The sequence below is a fragment of the Sphaeramia orbicularis genome, chromosome 3 (genome assembly GCF_902148855.1).
Source record: "Sphaeramia orbicularis chromosome 3, fSphaOr1.1, whole genome shotgun sequence".
Taxonomy (NCBI): Eukaryota; Metazoa; Chordata; class Actinopteri; order Kurtiformes; family Apogonidae; genus Sphaeramia; species Sphaeramia orbicularis.
Genome location: NC_043959.1, coordinates 14,431,555 through 14,453,378, shown reverse-complemented (window position 1 = coordinate 14,453,378; position 21,824 = coordinate 14,431,555). Strand labels below are relative to the sequence as shown.

Genomic DNA, 21,824 nt, shown 5'->3' with positions numbered 1-21,824 from the left:
TATATATATATATAGTTGCAAAAACAGACGGTCTAAAAACATCACACAAAATATTGTAAAATGTAGTCATGTGCAAAAAGGATAAAATATTAAATATACATATACTATGAAAGTACTACTAAAACTACTGACATATACCAAATCTAACTATTCTACAGATGAAAAATAAGGATATATACAGGTACTACAGGATATATACAAGTAATATAGGATATATATGAGTAATATAATAAGGTAATATTAGGAAAACAAAGTGTTGTGACTTGCACTGAGGAAGGGTGAGTATTGCACTGTCTGTTAGACTGGGGTGGGGTGGTTGTTAAGTCAGTGTGTGTGTGTGTGTGTGTGTGTGTGTGGGGGTGGGGGGGGCACATGTATCTGCTTGTGGGTAAAAAGTGTAATATAATATAATTATCATCCAGTTTCATTTACGTCCACATGTCCATCCCAGCCCATCCCTTCCTCCCAGTGTTTGCATGCTGTAGATTAGTCCGTCCCTGTAATCCTCTGTCAGTTTAATCCGACTCACTGTGACGTTTCCATGGCTCCTCCTCTGCTCGTCCTCCTGGTCCTCCTGGTCCTCCTGTTGGCTTCTTGGCCACTTGGTCCTGGTCTTTCATCGTGTCTACTGAAGGTAAGGCTCAGCTTCCACTCAATGCACAGTTAATGTCTACAGAGGAAAATGTAGAAACGACACTGAATCTGAGTTTAGAGATGAGGGCGACGACTGTCACTATTCAAATCTACACAAAAAGGAAACTTTCCTAGTTCGACTTCACTGATTTAACTGAAATCAGAGCGTTTGTTATGTTTACAGTGAAATGCATGTGGACCTGTCCTGTCAAGTTTGCTATTGTAATGATGTCAAAGGTCTTCTTTTTTTTAAATTTTTTTAAATTTTTTTTAACTTTTTCTCCAAGTAAGACTAATAAAGCCGATAATGCTGCAGGGGAAGATAACTGGACTTAAAATGGACTAATGTCACCAATGATGCATTCACTGTTTAAGCACTGCTGCCTGCTGTTATGCAGTAACTGCTGTTGTTTTCTGTGTCTGGATGAATCTGAAATAAAACCATTTAACATGACGTAATGTTTTTCTTTTTTTCAGTGCTTGTTGAAGTTGCTTGACACACTGCAACCATGGCTGCTGTAAGTTAAACACTAATAATCCACACTCATGTTTTGGTAGATACTGCGCTCTACAAAAACAAAAAAACCAAACAGTATTATTCCAGCAGCAGGGGTGCCGAAAAAATACTGTAAAATAACAGAAAATAACCAACTCATAAAAATACGATAGTTTTCCAAAATTAAAATACAGTTTTTTGCCCTAACTTTACACACAATTTTGATTTTTTTTTTTTTTTTTTAACTTTTTAATGTTTAATAAAGAATATTTACATGTATTAAAACAATCAAATTACCTACAACTATATGTAAAAATAATTTTCAATGAGACTAAGTTATACAATCCACTGATAAAAACTGTATTTGGACAGTTTATCAGTGCTTATACATGTTATACATTCACAAAAATACATTTATTCACCATTTTTGTTGTGAAACTTCCCGTAATTACACAAGATATTTGTCAATTAACAAACAAGTCTAGTTAAACTTACAGAACAAATACTTCTTTTACAGTTAATTGTCAGTAATTTTATCTTGTTTTATAATTTTTTTTTTTTTTTTACAGTATTAAACTTTAAATTAACAGTTTAATCTTATAAATAGAAAAGAAACATTTGTGAAATTACGATACACTTGCAAATGTATTTTAAGTGTATTTTTCTGTGAAAAAAGAAAAAATTTCTTTTAAAAAATTTAAATTTTTTGGTTATTCACAGTTACAGTTTTTCGTGTTATTTTACATTTGACATGTAAAATCACAGTCTATCTTTTTAATTTCATTCATATTTTCCTGTATCTTAAAAATACAGGAAAAATCTGTAAAATAAACAGTGAAAATTCTGTTAAATTACAGATTTTTTTTTTTTTTACAGTGTGGATAAAAGTCACTTAGCATTTGACACCATAAAACTCAGAAAAATGGAGACATGATATTACTGAGTAGATTTATAGTTGGAAAAAAATTAAAATGTGTTTTTTAAAGTTAATCAAACCCATCAAAGACAGTCATAATATTTTAACATATGCATAATGCATTTACAAGGAAAGTCAATCACAGACTATTTCACAGACTAATATAGAAGGTTTTTTTAGATTTACATTGTCATTCATTCATTCTAAAGGTAACAATTTTTCATAGATTTTAACACATTTTAATATTTTTCCAAAACATTTGGATCTATTATAGAAAACTTAGCATTATTTTGTTGCCTCTTCATTTATTTGCATAACATACTGTTCACACATTTATGTTAATTATAAAGCACTAAAACTTTACATAAAAGTTGTTTTTGGAGAAGCAACACATTTTTGATCATCAAAATGTCAATAAACTCAAATGTTTCTTGTTTTATCATATTAAATTCATCCTAAGATCACGTTTTATTGTGTTTATCATAAATTTAAAATAAGAGCTGGCTGATACAAAACCAGACTCTCATTTATCCTATCACACATTAAAACATTTATCCTGATAATTTTCCATTTCACAGACTAATTTAGAAGGTTTTTTAGATTCACATTGTCATTCATTCATTCTAAAGGTAACAATTTTTCATACATTTTAACACATTTTAATATTTTTCTAATATATTTGTATCAATTATAGAAAACTTAGAATAATTCTGTTGCCTCTTCTTTTATTTGCATAACATACATACATTTATGTTAAATTATAAAGCACTAAAACTTTATATAGAAGTTGTTTTTGTAGCAGCAACAAATTTTTGATCATCAAAATGTCAATAAACTCAAATGTTTCTTGTCTTATCATATTAAATTCATCCTAAGACCATGCTTTATTGTGTTTATTATGAATTTCAAATAAGAGCTGGCTGATACAAAACCAAAACTGTGATTAAAATAAAAATGGAAAATTATCAGGATAAATGTGATAATGTGTGATGGGATAAATGAGAGTCTGGTTTGGACCAGCTCCATATGTAAAGTGTCATGAGATAACTTTTTGGTTAAAGACAAAAATGAGATGAAAATAGTTCAGAACATTTCACAAGTCTGGAGGAAAAAGATTCTAACGTCTGAATGGGTTGAAAAAAATGAAATAAACGCAAGACTTAATATTGTACCATGATAATGACAATTATCAAGATAATCAGCAGCTGTGATTATCATGATATAATATAAAAATGACAGGTTTGATGCTGTTTAATGCAGTTCCTGTGTCTGTAGATGGATCTTTAAGCTGTTTTTCACAACTTTCTTTAGAAATGTGAATGTGATCATGTGAAGCAGATTAACTGTTCAGTTGGGGGTTCATCATTCAGGTTCTGGTCGGCTGCTTCTGTGTCTGTGGGAGAAAAATACTAGTGGTGATGAGGAGCCACTGAAGTACTGAAGCAGAAAATCACAAACAATAGTGTACTGACAGATAAAGCAAAGCATGAAACCAAACTGTTCTGAATGTGAAAATGAACAACCATATCCTTTCATCGGATTTCCATTTCAGAACTTAACTAACTTTTATTTAGAAAATGAACAATAAGAAAACAGTTGAAGGCGATATTTTGTCTTTCACAAAGGTGAGAAGGTAAATTAAGTCATCTGTAAAAAAAAAAAAAAAAAAAAAGGATCTTCAGTTTCTTGATCTTGTGGATTTTAAAATAAAAATTAAACTATTGTCCCTTACTTTCTGTGTCTGAAAATGAGGTCAGTACAACAGATACATTTACAAAGCACTTCATTTGTCTTTATTCATATGAGTAGGAATCACACATGAATCACATCAGTGACATTCATTTTGATCATGAGGATCAATGATGATCAATGTAAAATAGAAAAGTATGGCAGAGATAGCGCGTTTCTGTGTTTTATTAAGCAGAACTAATGTCACTGGAGTTAGACAATACAAACTACAATGTTGTCACAGTAAAAAGGATCATATTAGATTCAAACTGATATTTATCACTATTCACGTCAAATAATTGTTTCTTTAATATTTACTGTCGGATTTTTGCTCATGAGTGAATGTTTAAGAAAACAGACTAGACAGGTTATTTGTGGTTTTATAATATTTGTTTAAAACATTTTATGAAAAAAAAAAGACACATAAAAACAAGATTAAAATTTTGCAACCAGATCATTTCTTGTTCAACAAAACACAAACATAAACAATGGCAGAGGCAGATCCACAAAAAATGGAAGGGGGTGGGGTGTTATATATCCATACACATGTGATATCCTTCTCCTAATTGTCATATTCCAGGACTGCTTGGTTTGTTTACAGAACATACGGTGCATTATGGTCTTATTTCACAACACAGTATACACTTTAATCTGAACTAACCCTGAGGCTCAGGTGTAGTAGTAGCATATGTTTTTTCTACTTGGTCGAAGGCCTTCTAGTAGTTCATACCAAGGTTCTAATAGTTTTAGAGTTTTCATTATAGTTTAGTTTTATTTAGTTTTGACTTTTTTTCTCTAATTCAGTTAGTTTTAGTTCATTTTTAGAGCAGGTTTGCTAGTTATTATTTTTCTTTTCTTTTTTTTCTAAAAGCTTAGTTTTAGTATTAATTTTAGTTTTGTCGTATCTTTTCTCTTCCTCTCCGTCGTATTCAAATAAATCCCAGACAGGACTCTGTTTTCTCCCAACTTTAGTCTTCATGTTTCCAGGTAGAGTGGGGACCAGAAGATGACTGGAAACTATAAGTGACAGACTGTCAAGTGTCGTATGGTGCCAGCAGCTAAAATTGCTAGGGCAAAATAAATCGCTTTTGTTTCAATCTGACATTGACAAAGACGGAAATGAAGGGAATTTTATCCATAATTTTTAACCGTTTTAGTTTTAGAAGCACACAGTACAGTTTCAGTTAGTTATCGTTTTTTCTTTTAATTATAGTTTTTATTTATTTCAGTTAATGAAAATGTTTTTGAAATTCTAGTTTTCGTCATTTCGTTAGTTTTCGTTAACGATAATAACTTTGACATGGAGTTTAGGAAAATGTTTCTATTAGATATTTGGTAATCTTAAAAGTAGCCCAGAATTGCAAATAGTGATAGACAGTGTCAAATTAGAGTGTTACTGAATATAAATACATGTCACTTCCATTACCATTGTTGGTATGTGATTATTGTTGGTCTGGATACATGTCAGTCTGCGATCAAGTTACCAGAACTCATTTCACTCCAAGCTTTTCGCTCCATCCTACCGACTAGGCAGTGTGACTCCTGTGGACAGTGCCTGTGTTTCTAATTGTTGCTGACCTCAACTAAAATAGCACTTTAGAATCTGTCAGACTTTATGTTATCACTAAATTATGGTCTGTTTTAATGTATTGTTATTGCCCATGTCCAGGTCACCCTTGTAGAGGAGATCTCAATCTCAATCCGACTTTATCCAGTTAAATAAAGGTTTTTTTTGTTTGTTTGTTTCATATTTTTGTTGATGTGTATACAAGAGAATTAAAGATACATACCAATACCATGGCACACTGATGTCAACATTAACCAGGTTTGTAAACACCATTACTTTTAGATTTGCATATTTTTTTAGGTACAAATAACAGTGAAACCCGAAAAACAATACAATGAAAAGAATACTAAGACATAGTCTGAATAAAATAATTAAACTGGTGACATAAACATAAGAAAATAAATAAATAAATAAATAAAGGGGGGTGGGGTTACACTGTCTCAAAAAAATCCATAAACGGTTGCCATTTATTGTAGAATTGGTTCAAGTTTCCCCGTTTTGAATATCTAATTTTCTCTACTTTTAAAAAGAAATAAAGGTTAAATTTAAGAAAGAATATTCAACACATTTATGCTAAAATATTTGTTCACTATCAAAATATTAAGAAATATAAAATAGAATTAAATGTTTAAACAGCTCGTGTTTCAGTTGAGTAAACACAATGAACTCTGTAGATAAAAGCCTAGATCTAATGATACTAATAATTATTACTCTTTCCCCCAGATCTGGTGTAACTCCGTTAAACTGTTCATGTGAAGTATTCGGTAAACCCTTGTGTTGTTCTTCCTTCCTTTCTGAGTAGACCGGATCTTTCCGTATGGTGTCAGAGGACGAGCAGGCCATGAGGTCTAAGCTGGAACACCTGACAGTGAAGGATCATGGGCCGGTGTTTGGACCGTGTCACAAACTGCCTGGACATACTGTGCAAAAGGTGGGTCAAACATTCAGTCCACAGAGGATCCATCTGGTCTGGAGGTCCAGGTGACATCACTGTCATTATCAACCTAAAACCGGCAAGGGGTTAAATTTACCTGCACAGTATTTCTAGTATGAAAACATGTACTTTGTCATTCAGTGGCGGCTGCTCGTCTTTCAGACAGGGGAAGCTCATTGTCAGCTTACATCAAAACAAAAACAAAAAACAAAACAAACAAACAAAAACAAAAAGTCAAGTTATTTAAACATACATTCGGCCCTCCGTTCCTTTTTAAGAAAATGCTCAGTAACCTTATCGTACCAAGTAGGCGTCTTTTCCAGGGACTGGACCAGTGTCCTCTCTGCTTAGATTGCCTTGGCCCAGTGTGTTGTGGGTGTAAGACTTCAGCCTTTTTAAACTACAGATGCTCCTTTCACTCCGACCCAGCCGACAGTTTGATTGATTTAACTATCTACAAAACGATATTAAACTCGAACAAGAAATGATTAAATTATGGAACTGAAACAAGAAAACAGTGAAATTATGTTAAATTGAAACAAGGAAGTACAATGAGTGTGTTTTATTTACAGCAAGAAATGAACGAGTAATTTCGTAGTAGTTTCTCTCTTGATTTCACAGCAGAATGTGCGACGGTATTAAACTGAACTGTGTCAGTGAAGGAGGAGATCTGAAAACAGCTGTCAATCAAACGGGATTCAGCCTTTTGACTGATCCTCCAATCAGCACGTAGGATTCTGGCATCCAGCCCGGCCGAGCTCCGCCCAAAGCTCCATTCACCCCCAGAGACGCTGAGCGTCCAGGGGCGGGACAACATGGTGGCATTTATCCAATTACCGTCCAGTTTTGTGGCAATGAAAAAAAACTGTTCCACTCAGTCCCATTGAAGCCCAGAGACGCCCGCAGTCTACGGACAAATGCACTGAGCAGAGATGGATGAGAAAACAGCGACATGGGAATGGAGGAGAAGTGAACAACATTGAGTCTGATGATTTGTGATAAAGCTGATTCTGAACGAAGTCATCTTTAAGATGAATGTGTTCTAACACATTCGTAGTGAATAAAATGTCAACACAACTGTACAGATTTAACCATTTAATTTTCGTAATTTTAGGGGAAGCCGGGCTTCCCTTGCAGTCTATGAGAAATTGCCACTGTTGTCATTGCACTGAGGGTTTTTCTTCACAAACGAACATCTTACATCATAGATGGGTTTGTGCAATCATCACCTGAGTATCTTTAAGAACATCAACCACTTGGCATGTTTGTTTATTTTGAATTTATCCTCCTCAGACCCAGCTATGGGTTTTCTGTCCACATTTGTGGACAAGAGTTTCACAACTTTATACAAAAAAAAAGAAAAAGAAAAGAAAACTGTCCACCACAAAGGAAATTCCATAAAAATTTTAAAAACTGCATCTGAAAAAACTGTTGCATCATGATGTTTCCAATATAGGCACTTATTTAATAAAAAAAAAAACAAAAAAAACAAAAAAACTTGTACTTTGCTGACATTTCCTGGGTCTTAGGAGGTTAAAACCAAAAGCCAAAAAAAAATTTAAAATAGAGAAAAAATAAACAGATTTGAAATAGAGCGACTTATATCCTCTCGACCCCACTTTTCCTACTGGCCACAAAGCGTCATGATCCACAAAATATTACACATATGACAAATAAACTCCGTCCAAGTCAATGCACATGATATACATTGTATGTATAGTTCATTATTCATACTCATAAAATATATCACAGGGTTATTAAAAAAGAATGAACCGATGTCATGACGCAATATTTTAATAAGGAAAAGCAATAGAAAACTCCAGCCAAGTCACAAGTATTCTACTCATAATCCACTTTTATTTCCTGTCTTACAGCTGTTCAGTGTGTCCACCACCTGCAGCACAGACAACATCAATGTGATAAAGGATTCCTCCCAGATCCGTATCAGTATATCACCATCCACTGAGCTGACCGCTGTTGTTATTCAGTGTTTAAGGTCATCGAGGTCAGTGGGTAGCGGTGGAACATAAATGCGATCTTTTACGCATCCCCACAAGAAAAAATCCCACACAGTGAGGTCTGAGGATCTTACAGGCCGAGCACAAAGAGTTAGGTCTAGAGCCCCCCCCTTCAGACCAGTCCATCACTGGGACAGTTTTTTATTCAAAAAAGCTCAAACTTAGAAAACTCCTCTTTCAAATGGTCACTGACTCATTCCATGATGACGTTTAAGAACTGAAGTAATGCGTCACGAAATCAGTTCATTCTTTTTCAATAACCCTGTATAATAATACATAATACAATGCTCATCTGTATAATCCACTTCAACCCTCTGGATAAAACTGGATGGTTTAACCCTCTAAAAAAATGAGAACATATTATTAATTGCTACATGTCCCTTTTAGGGCTGTAAGAAAATATCGGTTCTGCAACATATCATGATATTTCATTTCACAATACTGTATTGATATTAAAAAAAGTACTGTATCGATATTTTTAGGTATTTATTCAAATGCAGATATTGTGGAGGTTCATTTTTGTTTTTTCTTTTTTGTTTATATTTTATTTATTATTATTTAACACTCCTTTATTAAATAATGTTCGTTCCTTTGTTGGGATTGCATAAAAATACTGTTCTGATGTAAGTTCTGAACTAATAGAATATGAACATTTGAACAGGATCTTAAACTGTAATGTCTGTAAAACTGAATTTAACTTTGAACACAGGAACATTTTGTGATATAGTATTAGATCCTGTTGGGATCAAATACAAATGTGTTTAGTATTTGTGGTGTAATTCAATTCTTCAAGGAAATAATCATTTTAAAAAAAGAAACCAAAAAAATTGCCTTTTTAACAGTATCATGATATACTGTGATATATCGTATCGTGATCCTAGTATTATGATTTATATCGTATCACCAGATCCTTACCAATACACAGCCCTCGTCCCTTTATGGGAAAAAGAAAACGGTAAATTACAAGTGGCGCTGTGCTCATATGAACAGAAAACATGTGCATCTACAGCAGGTTCAATGTTTTCCAGGCAAAGGACGAGCTGAATGAGACGGATGAGAGGCGAGCGTCGTCCCTGAAGGACCTGAGGACCATGATGAAGGACAAGGCTGCGGAGGGCAACGACCTGGCCAAACTAGTCCTGGAGCGTTTCGGGGACCAACCGGACGCTTTCCTGCTGCGTTTCCTCAGAGCTCGAAAATTTGACGTCGCCAGATCTCATGAGCTCATGAAAGGTGAGACTACAGACGATGTGTGTGTTATTTCAGCTTTAACGTCTGCTCCAAGGTTATTATCGTTAACAAAAACTAACAAAATGACGAAAACTAGAATTGAAAAAACATTTTCGTTAACTGAAATAAATAAAAACTATAATTAAAAGAAAACACGATAACTCACTGAAACTGTATTGTGTGTTTACAAAACTAACTAAAACAGATACAAATTCTGGATAAAATTCCCTTTGTTTTCATCTTTGCCAATGTTGGATTGATACAAAAGTGATTTATTTCACTCTAGCAATTTTAGCTGCTGGCACCATACGATACTTGATCACTTGTAGTTTCCAGTCGTCTTCTAGTCCTCACTCTACCTGGAAACATGGAGACTAAAGTTGGGAGAAAGCAGCAGAGTCCTGTCTGGGATTTATTTGAATACGACGGAGAAGAAGAGAAAAGATACGACAAAACTAAAACTAAACTAAAGCTAAGCATTTAGAAAAAAATGAAAACTAATAAAAACTAGCAAACCTGCTCTAAAAACGAATTAAAACTAACTGAATTAGAGATAAAAAAGTCCAAACTAAATAAAACTAAACTATAATGAAAAATCCAAAACTATTAGAACCTTGACTGATACATAATGTGTTTTTGTTTTCTCTGCATTCATTTTGTAATACTATCCATAAAGGTTATTATCATTAACGAAAACTAACGAAATGACAAAAAAAAAACAGGACCAATGGCCCTGTAGCTTACCGGCCAAATTAAAAGCTTTGGGAAATGTATCCAGATGCCATTTATTCTCACCCAGTTCTGTGTATTTATTCTATTACAGAAATAGCCCATGTTTTGCTCATATTCCAATCAGATCTGTAAAAAATTCAAATTCCAACTTGATATCATTGATACTGATTTATTGGATCAATCCACTTCCTATCTCTTATAATGGGAAAATTTTTCAAAGTGGCACCAAATCCAGAATCAGATCTGGATCCAAATAATTTCAATACCTTGTGTTGACATCATCATACAGAAGCTGTATACCAAGTTTGAAGTCAATCAGAACTGTAGTTTGGGAGAAAAAGACGATTGAAATTTTTTCCCCATAAGAGCCCATGTTAAATTTTTTGTAAGTTCCCGGATCCAGAAGAAGATCCTGATCAGCATGTGGACATTATGTTTTGGTCATCTCCCCATCAGGGCTGGACTGTAGAAATTTACACTGGATATCATTTATATTTACTGAGTTATTGCATCAATCCACTTCCTATCTCTTATAATGGGGAAATTTTTCAAAGTGGCACCAAATCCAGAATCAGATCTGGATCCAAATAATTTCACTATCTTTTGCTGACATCATCATAAAGAAGCTGTATACCAAGTTTGAAGTCAATCAGAATTGTAGTTTAGGAGAAGAAGATGATTGAAAGTTTTGTAACGGACGACAGACGACGACAGACGACGACAGACGACGACAGACGACGACAGACGACGACAGACGACGACAGACGACGACAGACGACGACAGCGCCGACGGACACCGCATGACGACAATAGCTTATGGCCTGTTGGCCGGTAAGCTAACTAGAGATGAAAAACATTTTCGTTAACTGAAATAAATAAAAGCTATAATTAAAAGAAAAAAATGATAACTAACTGAAACTGTATTGTGTGTTTACAAAACTAACTAAAACGTATAAAAATTATGGATAAAATTCCCTTCGTTTTCATCTTTGTCAATGTTGGATTAATACGAACTAAAACTAAACTAAAACTAAGCATTTAGAAAATAACAAAAACTAATAAAAACTAGCACACCTGCTCTAAAAACGAATTAAAACTAACTGAATTACAGAAAAAAAAGTCAAAACTAAATAAAACTAAACTATAATGAAAAATCCAGAACTATTCGAACCTTGGTGCAGACAGTATCCAAAGGCTTCAGTAACTGAGGATGAGACTTGTATTGTTCGTCTTTTGCATGAATTCCACCATCACAGATACAGGGAAGCATGTGTTCATTAATTGGGGCCTTTGAGATGCTTCAGTTTCCTCTGACAAAGGCTTCCTTTGTGTCCAAAAGGAACAGATACTTTATGTGTGAACTGGCCGTGATTTCAGCTGGGAACTTCACAACCACTGTGTTGGTTTGGTTGAGAGAGAACGAGGTTAAAAACGTCACCTTCGCATCATGTCACACTTATTTTATTATAGTGAGTGTTTTTGTTTTTTAAAGAAAACGATAAGAGTAAAAATCTTCACTGAAATTACAAAGAGATTTAAAGCTGCAAGAACCAAACTCTGTTCTGCATCTTCTCATTTTAGTCCAAATCAAAAGAGCAAATATAGATGAGTTAACTACGGTGGCCCAGAGGTGCAACAGCCCAAATAATTATCCACTATAAGAAAAAAGGTGAACAACCCAAAAAATTTTGAATTTTAAAAAGTTTGAAGTAATTGGAATTGTAGTTTCGGAGAAGAAGACGATTGAAATATTTGTAACGGACGACAGATGCCGCCGGACGCTGCATGACAACAATAGCTAACGGCCTGTCAGCCGGTAAGCTAAAAAAGAGAACAGCCCAAAAAATTATCCACTATAAGAAAAAAACATGTTGTCTGTCATCCGTTACAAAAATTTCAATCATCTTCTTCTCCGAAACTAAAATTCCGATTGACTTCAAACTTGGTTTACAGCTTCTTTATGATGATGTCAACAAAAGTTAGTGAAATTATTTGGATCCAGATCTGATTCTGGATTTGGTGCCACTTTGAAAAATTTCCCCATTATAAGAGATAGGAAGTGGATTGATGCAATAACTCAGTAAATATAAATGATATCCAGTGTAAATTTCTACAGTCCAGCCCTGATGGGGAGATGACCAAAACATAATGTCCACATGCTGATCAGGATCTTCTTCTGGATCCGGGAACTGACGGAAAATTTAACATGGGCCCTTATGGGGAAAAAATTTCAATCGTCTTTTTCTCCCAAACTACAGTTCTGATTGACTTCAAACTTGGTATACAGCTTCTGTATGATGATGTCAACACAAGGTATTGAAATTATTTGGATCCAGATCTGATTCTGGATTTGGTGCCACTTTGAAAAAATTTCCCATTATAAGAGATAGGAAGTGGATTGATCCAATAAATCAGTAAGTATCAATGATATCAAGTTGGAATTTGAATTTTTTACAGATCTGATTGGAATATGACCCAAACATGGACTATTTCTGTAATAGAATAAATACACAGAACTGGGTGATAATAAATGGCATCTGGACACATTTCCCAAAGCTTTTAATTTGGCCGCTTAGCTACAGGGCCATTGGTCCTGTTTTTAAGAGGTAGTGGCAAGGTAAGGTAAGGTAAGGTAAGGTTAGGTTAGGTTAGGTTAGGTTAGGGTATGGTATGGTATGGTATGGGAAGGGAAGGGAGCTGGAGTCCCAGGTCAAACTGTTTGTGGCTGAAACTGCAGCAAGCAAACTGTGACAAGTTTAAGAATATCAACCTGAATAAGACTAAAGTATTATTTCCCCAATTCAATTTAATTTAATTTAATTTAATTTAATTTAATTTAATTTTATTCTATTTCACCATACAGTACTTCTGATCAGCATAAAGCAGTGGTTCTCAGATGGGGGTGAGCGTACCCCTGGGGGTACGTGAAGGCACTTCAGGGGGTACGTGAGATTTTAAAATATATTTAAAAAGTAGCATCCATGCAAAAATCCTTTAAAATAATTATTAAATTAATTAAATATTTCAGAAAAATATATAAGTTCATAAAATGAATTTTATATTCAGTAGGCTTTTCAATTTCATCATCCTAAAAACCCAGAGTCTCCCCCATACCAGAATGGTTTGACCCAACCTGTCACATGCCACCTAGCATCACCTGTCAATCACTTGAAAACTCAAACAATGGAGTCGTGGTTGAAGTGGAATTATTTTGAAAACACGGAGGGACAAGTGGCAAAGAAGGCCAAACCAGAGCCGGCAAAATTCCGGCTGTATCTTGAAGATTATGTTTTATTTGGATTTACGTCCACAAGTTGCAACCCACCCAAGGCACTGTGTTTTTTCTGCGGGGAGAAAGTAGCTAACAGTAGCATGAAGCTAACACATCTGCAGCCATCTGAAGACTAAACATGGATGTGACGTCGGTAAGTCACCTGACTGTTTTAAGAGGAAACTGTCTGAATTCAGATCAGCTCATGTAGACAAATCTTTATTTATAATTAAGCTAATTATTTCTTTTTGAGAACAAATCTTTCCTGTGATCCCAAAGGAGGACACTTTATGTTGATAATTATTTTTATGTGCACAAATTTTTATTTATAATTAAGTTAATTCTTTTTCTTTTTTTAGTTATATCTTTTTATTTCCAAATAGTTCAAGAGAGACCACTACAAATGGAGTTCTAAAGTTTAATAAATTAGACTCTGATGGCACAGCACTCTGTTTTAAGTCATTTTTTTCAACCAAAATGTTTTGCGCTGGTTAGGGAGTACCTGGCTGAAAAAATATTTCACAGGGGGTACATCACTGAAAAAAGGTTGAGAACCAGAATCACTGGTATAGACAGTCTGAGCTGAAAAGGAAATAAAGTTATACTTATCTTTATTCTTTTGTTCAGACCAGGTATAGTTGTAGATGTTACCTGTTTGACAGTTTCAACTGTGACTGTCAAACAGGTAACATCTACAATGATACCTTGTCTGAACAAAAGAAAAAAGACAGATGTAATTACATTAACAGAAGACAAAATGAACGCCATTAGCCTTATTAGGAAAAAAAGTGAATGGAATGAAAATACAACACTAAATCACAAAAACTAATATATTGACTAAAACTAACAATGAATTCATAAATACACTAAATGAATGCATTTGTAGATGAAACATGATCAATGGACACATATCTGTGGAATTTATTTACATAAAAGAAAAGTGACAGTCTTCTTTTTAGTCGGATTATTTTTACAGTACAGTACATGACTGAAACACTAACAGAAGGATTAGACAGTGACACGTGGTTTTTCAGTGGTGGGCACACATCTCTGGGGTCTTTGGGGAGTTAGAACTCATTCTTGGGGGTTAATTGCTGCTTGTGGATGGACTGAGGGTTAATTGCTGCGTTGGTATGAGGAGCTCAGACACTGCCTCCATTGTTCCGTCCTACAGTGAACCCTCGGTGACCCTCGTCCTGTCATTTACTGTGTGTGTTTGTGGATGCTTTAGGTTACGTGCGCTTCAGGAAGGAGTATCCCGAGCTGTTTGAGAACCTGACGGTGGAGGCGGTCCGCAGTACCATCGAGGCGGGCTACCCTGTGGTTCTACCCAGCAGAGACAAGTACGGCCGGGCCGTCCTGCTGTTCAACATCGAGAACTGGGACCTGGAGGAGATCACCTTCGACGAGGTGCTGGAACGAAAGCAACGCTGTACTTTATAGTCTACAGAGTCACCACACAAGTGTTGATTTCAGTCAACAGGCCCTGGTCATCATGTCCCAAATGAATAGAATAGAATAGAATAGAATAGAATAGAATAGAATAGAATAGAGCAACAAGTTATTGCACATTTAAATTAAAAGTACTGGGACGTAGAGCAGGTTATTGCACATTCAATTAAAGAACTGGGATTCATTCAAGATGGTGCTCCCCAGTGTTCGACATAGCGTAGCATAGCCCTTCGAGTCACATTCAGATGACTGATCAACATGATTTAATGATTATGCGTTTGTGTCAAGGTTGTAATGGTTTTGGATTTTTCATTATAGTTTAGTTTTATTTAGTTTTGACTTTTTTTTTTTATCTAATTCAGTTAGTTTTAATTAGTTTTTAGAGCAGATTTGCTAGTTTTTGGTAGTTTTCGTTATTTTTCCTGAATGCTTAGTTTTAGTTTAGTTTTAGTATTAATTTTAGTTTTGTTGTATCTTTATATGTATATTTTATGTCATTTCGTTAGTTTTCCTTAACGATAATAACCTTGGCCTCAACTTGTCATTTCTACATGTGCATTATGGATCGGATCTACAAAGACACTAAACACTGAGGAACAGGCAGAAAATAGTTCAAACTGTGCTTAATTTTCTTTAGACATTTCAGGGTGTTCATATTTGTTCAGGTTATTCACATTTTATTGCTACAGGATAGTTTGTAAATGTAAATATTTTCATAATTTAATGTTATTTTTTGCACTAAAACAAAGACAAAAATTTGAAGTTGTCATTATTTATAGGCATAAATAATGTAATTTTTTCACATCAAACCAAGAAGAAAATATAGTCATTATTTTTTATACGTTATTATTCTATTATTTGACTGTAGATCATATTGGTCTGTATGTGGAACCTGAACTAAAATGAGTTCCACAGCCTTGACTGTGGAATTTTTGCACTTTTCAAATTCATCCTAGGGGCCAGATTGGAACCGTTGGTGGGCCGCATTTGGCCCCCAGGATGCATGTTTGAGACCCCTGATCTAGGGGTGCGCTATGTTGGTTATCAAGGAAGAAGAAATCCAACCAAATCTGTACTACACTGTTACAAAAAACAACGTAAAAAAACCCAGTAATATTCCAGCAGCAGGGGTGCCGAAAAAAGTACTGTTAAATAATGGAAAATAACCATCTCATAAAAATATGGTAATTTTCCATAATTAAAATATAGTTTTTTTGCCCTAACTTTACATGAGATTTTGCATTTTTTTGACTTTATAATGTTTAATAAAGAATATTTTCATGTACAATCAAACAATCAAATTACATGTGTGTATATATATATATATATATATATATATATATATATATATATATATATATACACAAAATATGTAGAATTTTCAATGAGACTAAGTTGTACAGTCCACTGATAAAAAGTGTATTTGGACAGTTTATCAGTGCTTATACATGTTATACATTTACAAAAATACATTTATTCAACATTTTTGTTGTGAAACCTCCCGTAATTACACAAGATATTTGTCAATTAACAAACAAGTCTAGTTAAACTCACAGAACAAATACTTCTTTAACAGTTAATTGTCAATAATTTTATCTGGTTTTATTTATTTATTTTACAGTGTTAAACTTTAAATTAACAGTTTAATCTCATAAATAGAAAATAAATATTTGTGAAATTATGATACATTTGCAAATGTATTTTAACTGTATTTTTCTGTGAAAAAAGAAAAAAATTCTTTTAAATAATTGAAATTTTTTGGTTATTCACAGTTACAGTTTTTTCATGTTATTTTACATTTGACATGTAAAATCACAGTCTATTTTTGTCATTTCATTGATATTTTCCTGTATCTTAAAAATACAGGAAAAATCTGTAAAATAAACGGTAGAAATTCTGTTAAATTACAGATTTTTTTTTTTTACAGTGTAGTTATCGCCAAAACACCATGGAGGTCCGGTGGTGGATCCGGCAGCAGTGGATCGGTTCATGAGTAAAAGTCTGTTCCACCGCAGCACTGAAGTCAAACTGTGCTCTCCTGTGTCTTTGCACGTCTGTTAGATATTAAGAGCTTACTGTGTGATCCTGGAGAAGCTGCTGGAGAACGAAGAAACCCAGATTAATGGCTTTGTCCTGATTGAGAATTTCAAAGGCTTCACCATGCAGCACGCCTCTGGCATCAAACCGGCCGAGCTCAAGAAGATGGTGGACATGCTGCAGGTGAGTGGACCAGCCCGTCTCCAGTGGACCGTCCAGAGCGTTGGGACCTCAGAGGTTGGTTATGATACGCTGGTCTTTGTGCGTCTTTGTCCAGGACTCGTTTCCTGCTCGTTTCAAGGCGGTTCATGTGACCCACCAGCCCTGGTACTTCACCACCACCTACAACGTGGTCAAACCGTTCATGAAGAGCAAGCTGCTGGAGCGGGTACGTATCTATCTATCTATCTATCTATCGTTCTATCGTTCTATCGTTCTATCTGTCGTTTTATCTATCGTTTTATCTATCGTTCTATCTATCGTTCTATCGATCGTTCTATCATTCTATCGATCGTTCTATCAATCTATCTGTCTTTCTGTCTGTCTAATCTGGAAGGTCTAAATTCTCTCCATCGTAACATTTTGAAAACATATTCTGTGACATTTTAAAATCAACAAATTGAAGGAATTCCACCATTTGCTTGATAATAAACTGCTCTTGGTTTTTGGTTGCTCCACACAGACACAACAGACACAACAGACACAACAGAGACAGCAAACACAACAGAGACAACAGACACAACAGAGACAACAGAGACAACAAACACGACAGACACAACAGAGACAACAGACACAACAGAGACATGTGTCAGTTGATCTTTTCTCTGTCGTCCACGTCTTTTCCTCAGGTCTTCGTTCACGGTGATGAGCTCGACTCCTACTTCAAGGAATTCGACGCCGATATTCTTCCTGCAGATTTTGATGGAAAAGCCTCTGTTTCCGACTGCCAGGCCATCGCCACCAAGCTCTTTGGTTCTGAGGACACCGCCCTCTAAAGGCCAGAGACAGTAGTGTCCTTCAGAACGGACGCTTCCTTTTGTGGTTTATGTTGAATCTAGGATGACATTTTTTTACTCTAATATAAGCAGTTTTTAAGGTAAAAAAGTATGTAGTGTTAGGAGCAGAGGATGAGTGACATACAGAGAACGAAGGTGAATGTTTAGGAAATGTACAGAAGAACTGATGCGCAGTGTTTTTTGTTGTTACTAGGGATGCACCGATCCAATACCAGTATCGAGCATCGGCTCCGATACTCAGTGTATGTACTTGTATTCGTACTCGTAAAAGTAATCCGATACAAATGCACCGATACCACTTACGGCCGTGTGACATTCACAATTCAGTGCAGCAGGTACGAAGAGCAGGAATAATGTGTGGGGAGTGTGAAGAGTGTGGAGATTTAACGAAATAAATGATGGTGATAAAAGTAACGCTGACTGCAAGTAACGTTACAGACACAGACGGATACAGACGCAGTGTTCCGTCCGTCCTCTGCGTACATTCCATCCGTTTTCCAGGTGCTGGCGGATGCGTACCCAGACGGAGAATACCAGCGGAACTGTGGAGGTAGAGGATCTGTTCAAAGAGCCACTGTGAGAGTTAGAGAAAAACTACTGACACATTTAGGACAACTACCCAGGGCTGGGCCGGTTTGAGTCTGAGTTGTCCACGCTGCCTTTGCCTGAACGACTAATAACATCTACGAGTTTGAGTAGTCCGCAACACACCCCAGTCACTTGAACGCAGCTACGTTATCAGCTAATTTAGGGGAGGAGTTATCAGTGAGTCCTACAGGCTGGACTGAAAACATTTACTGCTGGATCAAGGAGGAGCCACTGAAAAAAGGAGATGTGGAATTAACTGGAGGGGCATCTTCTTCCTATAAATGCAGATATGCACTTATGTGGTGGAAAAGCCGGGCCCTGGTGGACCCTAGTGGACCCCAGCCGGGCCCTGGTGGACCCCAGCATCACCACAATCATGGTATTCAGTACCTGTCTGCTGTTCTACTCTATGCAACTGGCCTATGAAACACACTCAAAAATCAGTTTCCTTTTACATATTTGAAGGTTTTTCAAAAAGTAACGTAATAATTACTTTCCCTGGTAACTAATTACATTTATGAAGGAGTAATTCTGTTACTAATTCAATTACTTTTTTGGGAAAGTAACTAGTAACTATAACTAATTAGGTTTTTAAAAAAGTAATTTGCCCAACACTGGTCGTCTCCATGTTGTTATTACTGACTTTCTTCTTCTCAAAAAACTTTCCTCTTCTTCGTGGTATTTGTCCAATATGGTTAATTTAGAGTGGCGCCCCCTGGTGGATTAATTGACAAACACTCAAACACATTAAATGTCAGTAGCAGCACTTTGTTCCAGTCAGACTAATGACAATGACAATAAAGCACATTTACAAAAGGAACTAAGAACTGGAATGGGATTATTAAGTACTCGTATCGGTACTTGGTATTGGCAAGTACTCAAATGTAAGTACTCATACTTGTACTCGGTCTGGAAATAAGTGGTATCGGTGCACCCCTAGTTGTTACTGTATAAGCTGGAGACTGAGAGACTTTATAGTGCAATGATGTAGCTTAGCATGAGAAATGGGTTTGTTTTGGTATTCTTTGCCTTAAAAATGAAGAAATTCTACAGTTTGACCGAACAAGAACAGCCTTGTGCCTTTAATCCTGTCGAGTTCAGTTGTTGCTGTAACAGTTTGACAGTGGAGGACGTATGAAGACACACAAGCCTGCATTAGATTAGGAGTTTTAGGAGCCGGAGCCGGGTCTCCTGATGCGGTGCCATCACATACTTTGTTTATCATCAGCCTTATGTTGAAGTCAGATGTATAACATTCAGATGCCTCGCGTACCGTAAAAATCCAATGTCCTAATTGCTTTGGATTTGACATATTTTAATAAAATAGAATTTCTCTGTGTAGTTTTATATCATTTGTAAATGTTTTTTTGTGTTTCTGTTGTGATATTGTCAAGAATAGAGCTGTAGCTATCAATTTGTCTTGTAACTGATTACGTAATGTATTGTTTATTTTCTTCGGTTCAATGAAAACTATTTGGAGAAAAAAAAAGTAAAAATGTAAAAAAAGACAACTTGCCCTTTATTCCAGAACCAGCTGACACAACAACCACAAAAAGTATAAAAGAATATATATAAAAAAAAAAATTTACAGAAATAACAACTATAATAACAATATAAAAGCTCATATAAAAATATCTATAGAAACTGGTCCTAAAAACAGGACATGGGGCTAAAAATTCAAACCAGATGTAGATGAATGTTATGAAGCAGGTTTTGAAGCACTTTGGGTCTAATTTAAAAATAAATGTTAACTGAGATAAAAGAGAAACCATTTTTCAGATAAAACACTTTTATATTATTTGACATATTTAATACAAAAATCCACATGTAACACGGTCAAAAGGACATAAAAATTACGCGCTACTATTTTTTTTAGATCTCTTTATTCTCTCAGGTGCATTTTGAGAAACTAATTACTCAAGGCAGAGTGTTTCACAAAAATGACCACTGCTGCAAAATCATTTGCGATTTATATGCATTTAACTGGGCAGGTTCTGTATGTAACACAAGTGGACACGATGGGTTCCACATCAAACCTGGGATGAGACTGAGACTGATGAAAACCCACATGTGGATTAGAAGAACCACTAGGATCGACACATTGAACACAGTGTCTTTATTTAGAGTCTATAGAAGACTATTTACACACGTTTTCACATCTAATGCAATGACACCTAGGGAGATCTAATGTCCATATTTGGGTCCTATTTTTGGACCCAATATTTGATTATAAATTCGTTAATTATGGGATGGATCAGAGCAAGAGTATATTTTTTGTGCATTTATCTGAGGTCATCATTAGGTCCATCTTGGGGGGAAATATGTCTACATTTACCTTTTATTATTGGGTCTAAAAAGATGGAAAAGTGACAGATACTAAAATAAACCCAGTTTTATAGAAGCACTCATAAACAACAACAAACGAGTCCAATGACGTCTATAAACAATATGTCTGTGCAGTCTTCAATACATTTGGATCCAACTTACTTTCACCAAGCGAACATGGAATGAACATACAACTGTGTGTTGATCCTGGTGTCATGTGCGTCTCAATAAGTGTCCGTGTGAAACACAACAGTGGAACCAATGTTTAACAGCCCAGAAATTAAAGGTGCCATATGTAGGATTGTGGCCAAAACTGGTACTGCAATCACATTCCAAATACTGTAGAGCGAGGTATCCCCAGACTAGGGGTTGCCAGATCCAGCATGAGCGTCTACTACTAGTGTTTCCACTAATCCTCACCACCACACCATAAATTTCATACAAAAAAATCCTCGCCAGACTGATTCCACATCAGTCTAATATAGAACAGAACAGGACAAACGTCCTGAACATTCAGATGAAAGTTTACACAGATTCAGGAGATAGAGAAAAGGGACATGAGCCTTAAGTTCACTTTTTACTTCCGCCAAGTACGAGTGGCACGGATCACTACCGTACCCCCCCCATAGTATTATAAGAAACCGGCCGACCCCCACCCCCCCACCTTTCGGATTACACACTGCTACATGAAGAGGTCACTTCCACAGAAAACGCTGCACTACAAGGAGCTACCATGGACAGAGACAAGTCCTACACCGGTACCCAGTCTGTTCACCAGGGCCAGGAGAAGAGACCGCAGCCCGGCCCCCTGGGACCAGGTGCAGAGACCGCCGGTCTGGGACCGGGTGCAGAGGCGGCGGTCCTGGCTCTCAGTGGTTCTT

General features: G+C 35.8%; 1 protein-coding gene across 2 annotated transcripts; it reads left to right on the top strand.

Moving 5' to 3' along the window:
* Window positions 1-543: 543 nt before the first annotated feature.
* On the top strand, window positions 544-19,965 carry LOC115417133 (retinaldehyde-binding protein 1-like). 2 transcript variants are annotated; one of them, XM_030131134.1, is made up of 9 exons: window positions 544-634; window positions 1,111-1,151; window positions 6,143-6,271; window positions 9,321-9,525; window positions 14,757-14,935; window positions 17,039-17,197; window positions 17,292-17,402; window positions 17,863-18,212; window positions 19,559-19,965. In XM_030131134.1, exons 2-8 carry the CDS (start codon window positions 1,143-1,145, stop codon window positions 18,007-18,009), a joined length of 939 nt encoding a protein of 312 aa, XP_029986994.1. In that variant the 5' UTR covers window positions 544-634; window positions 1,111-1,142; the 3' UTR covers window positions 18,010-18,212; window positions 19,559-19,965. The 2 variants fall into 2 exon arrangements, with proteins under 2 accessions (XP_029986994.1, XP_029986995.1); XM_030131135.1 differs by having other exon boundaries at window positions 17,863-18,215.
* The last annotated feature ends 1,859 nt before the right edge of the window (window positions 19,966-21,824 follow it).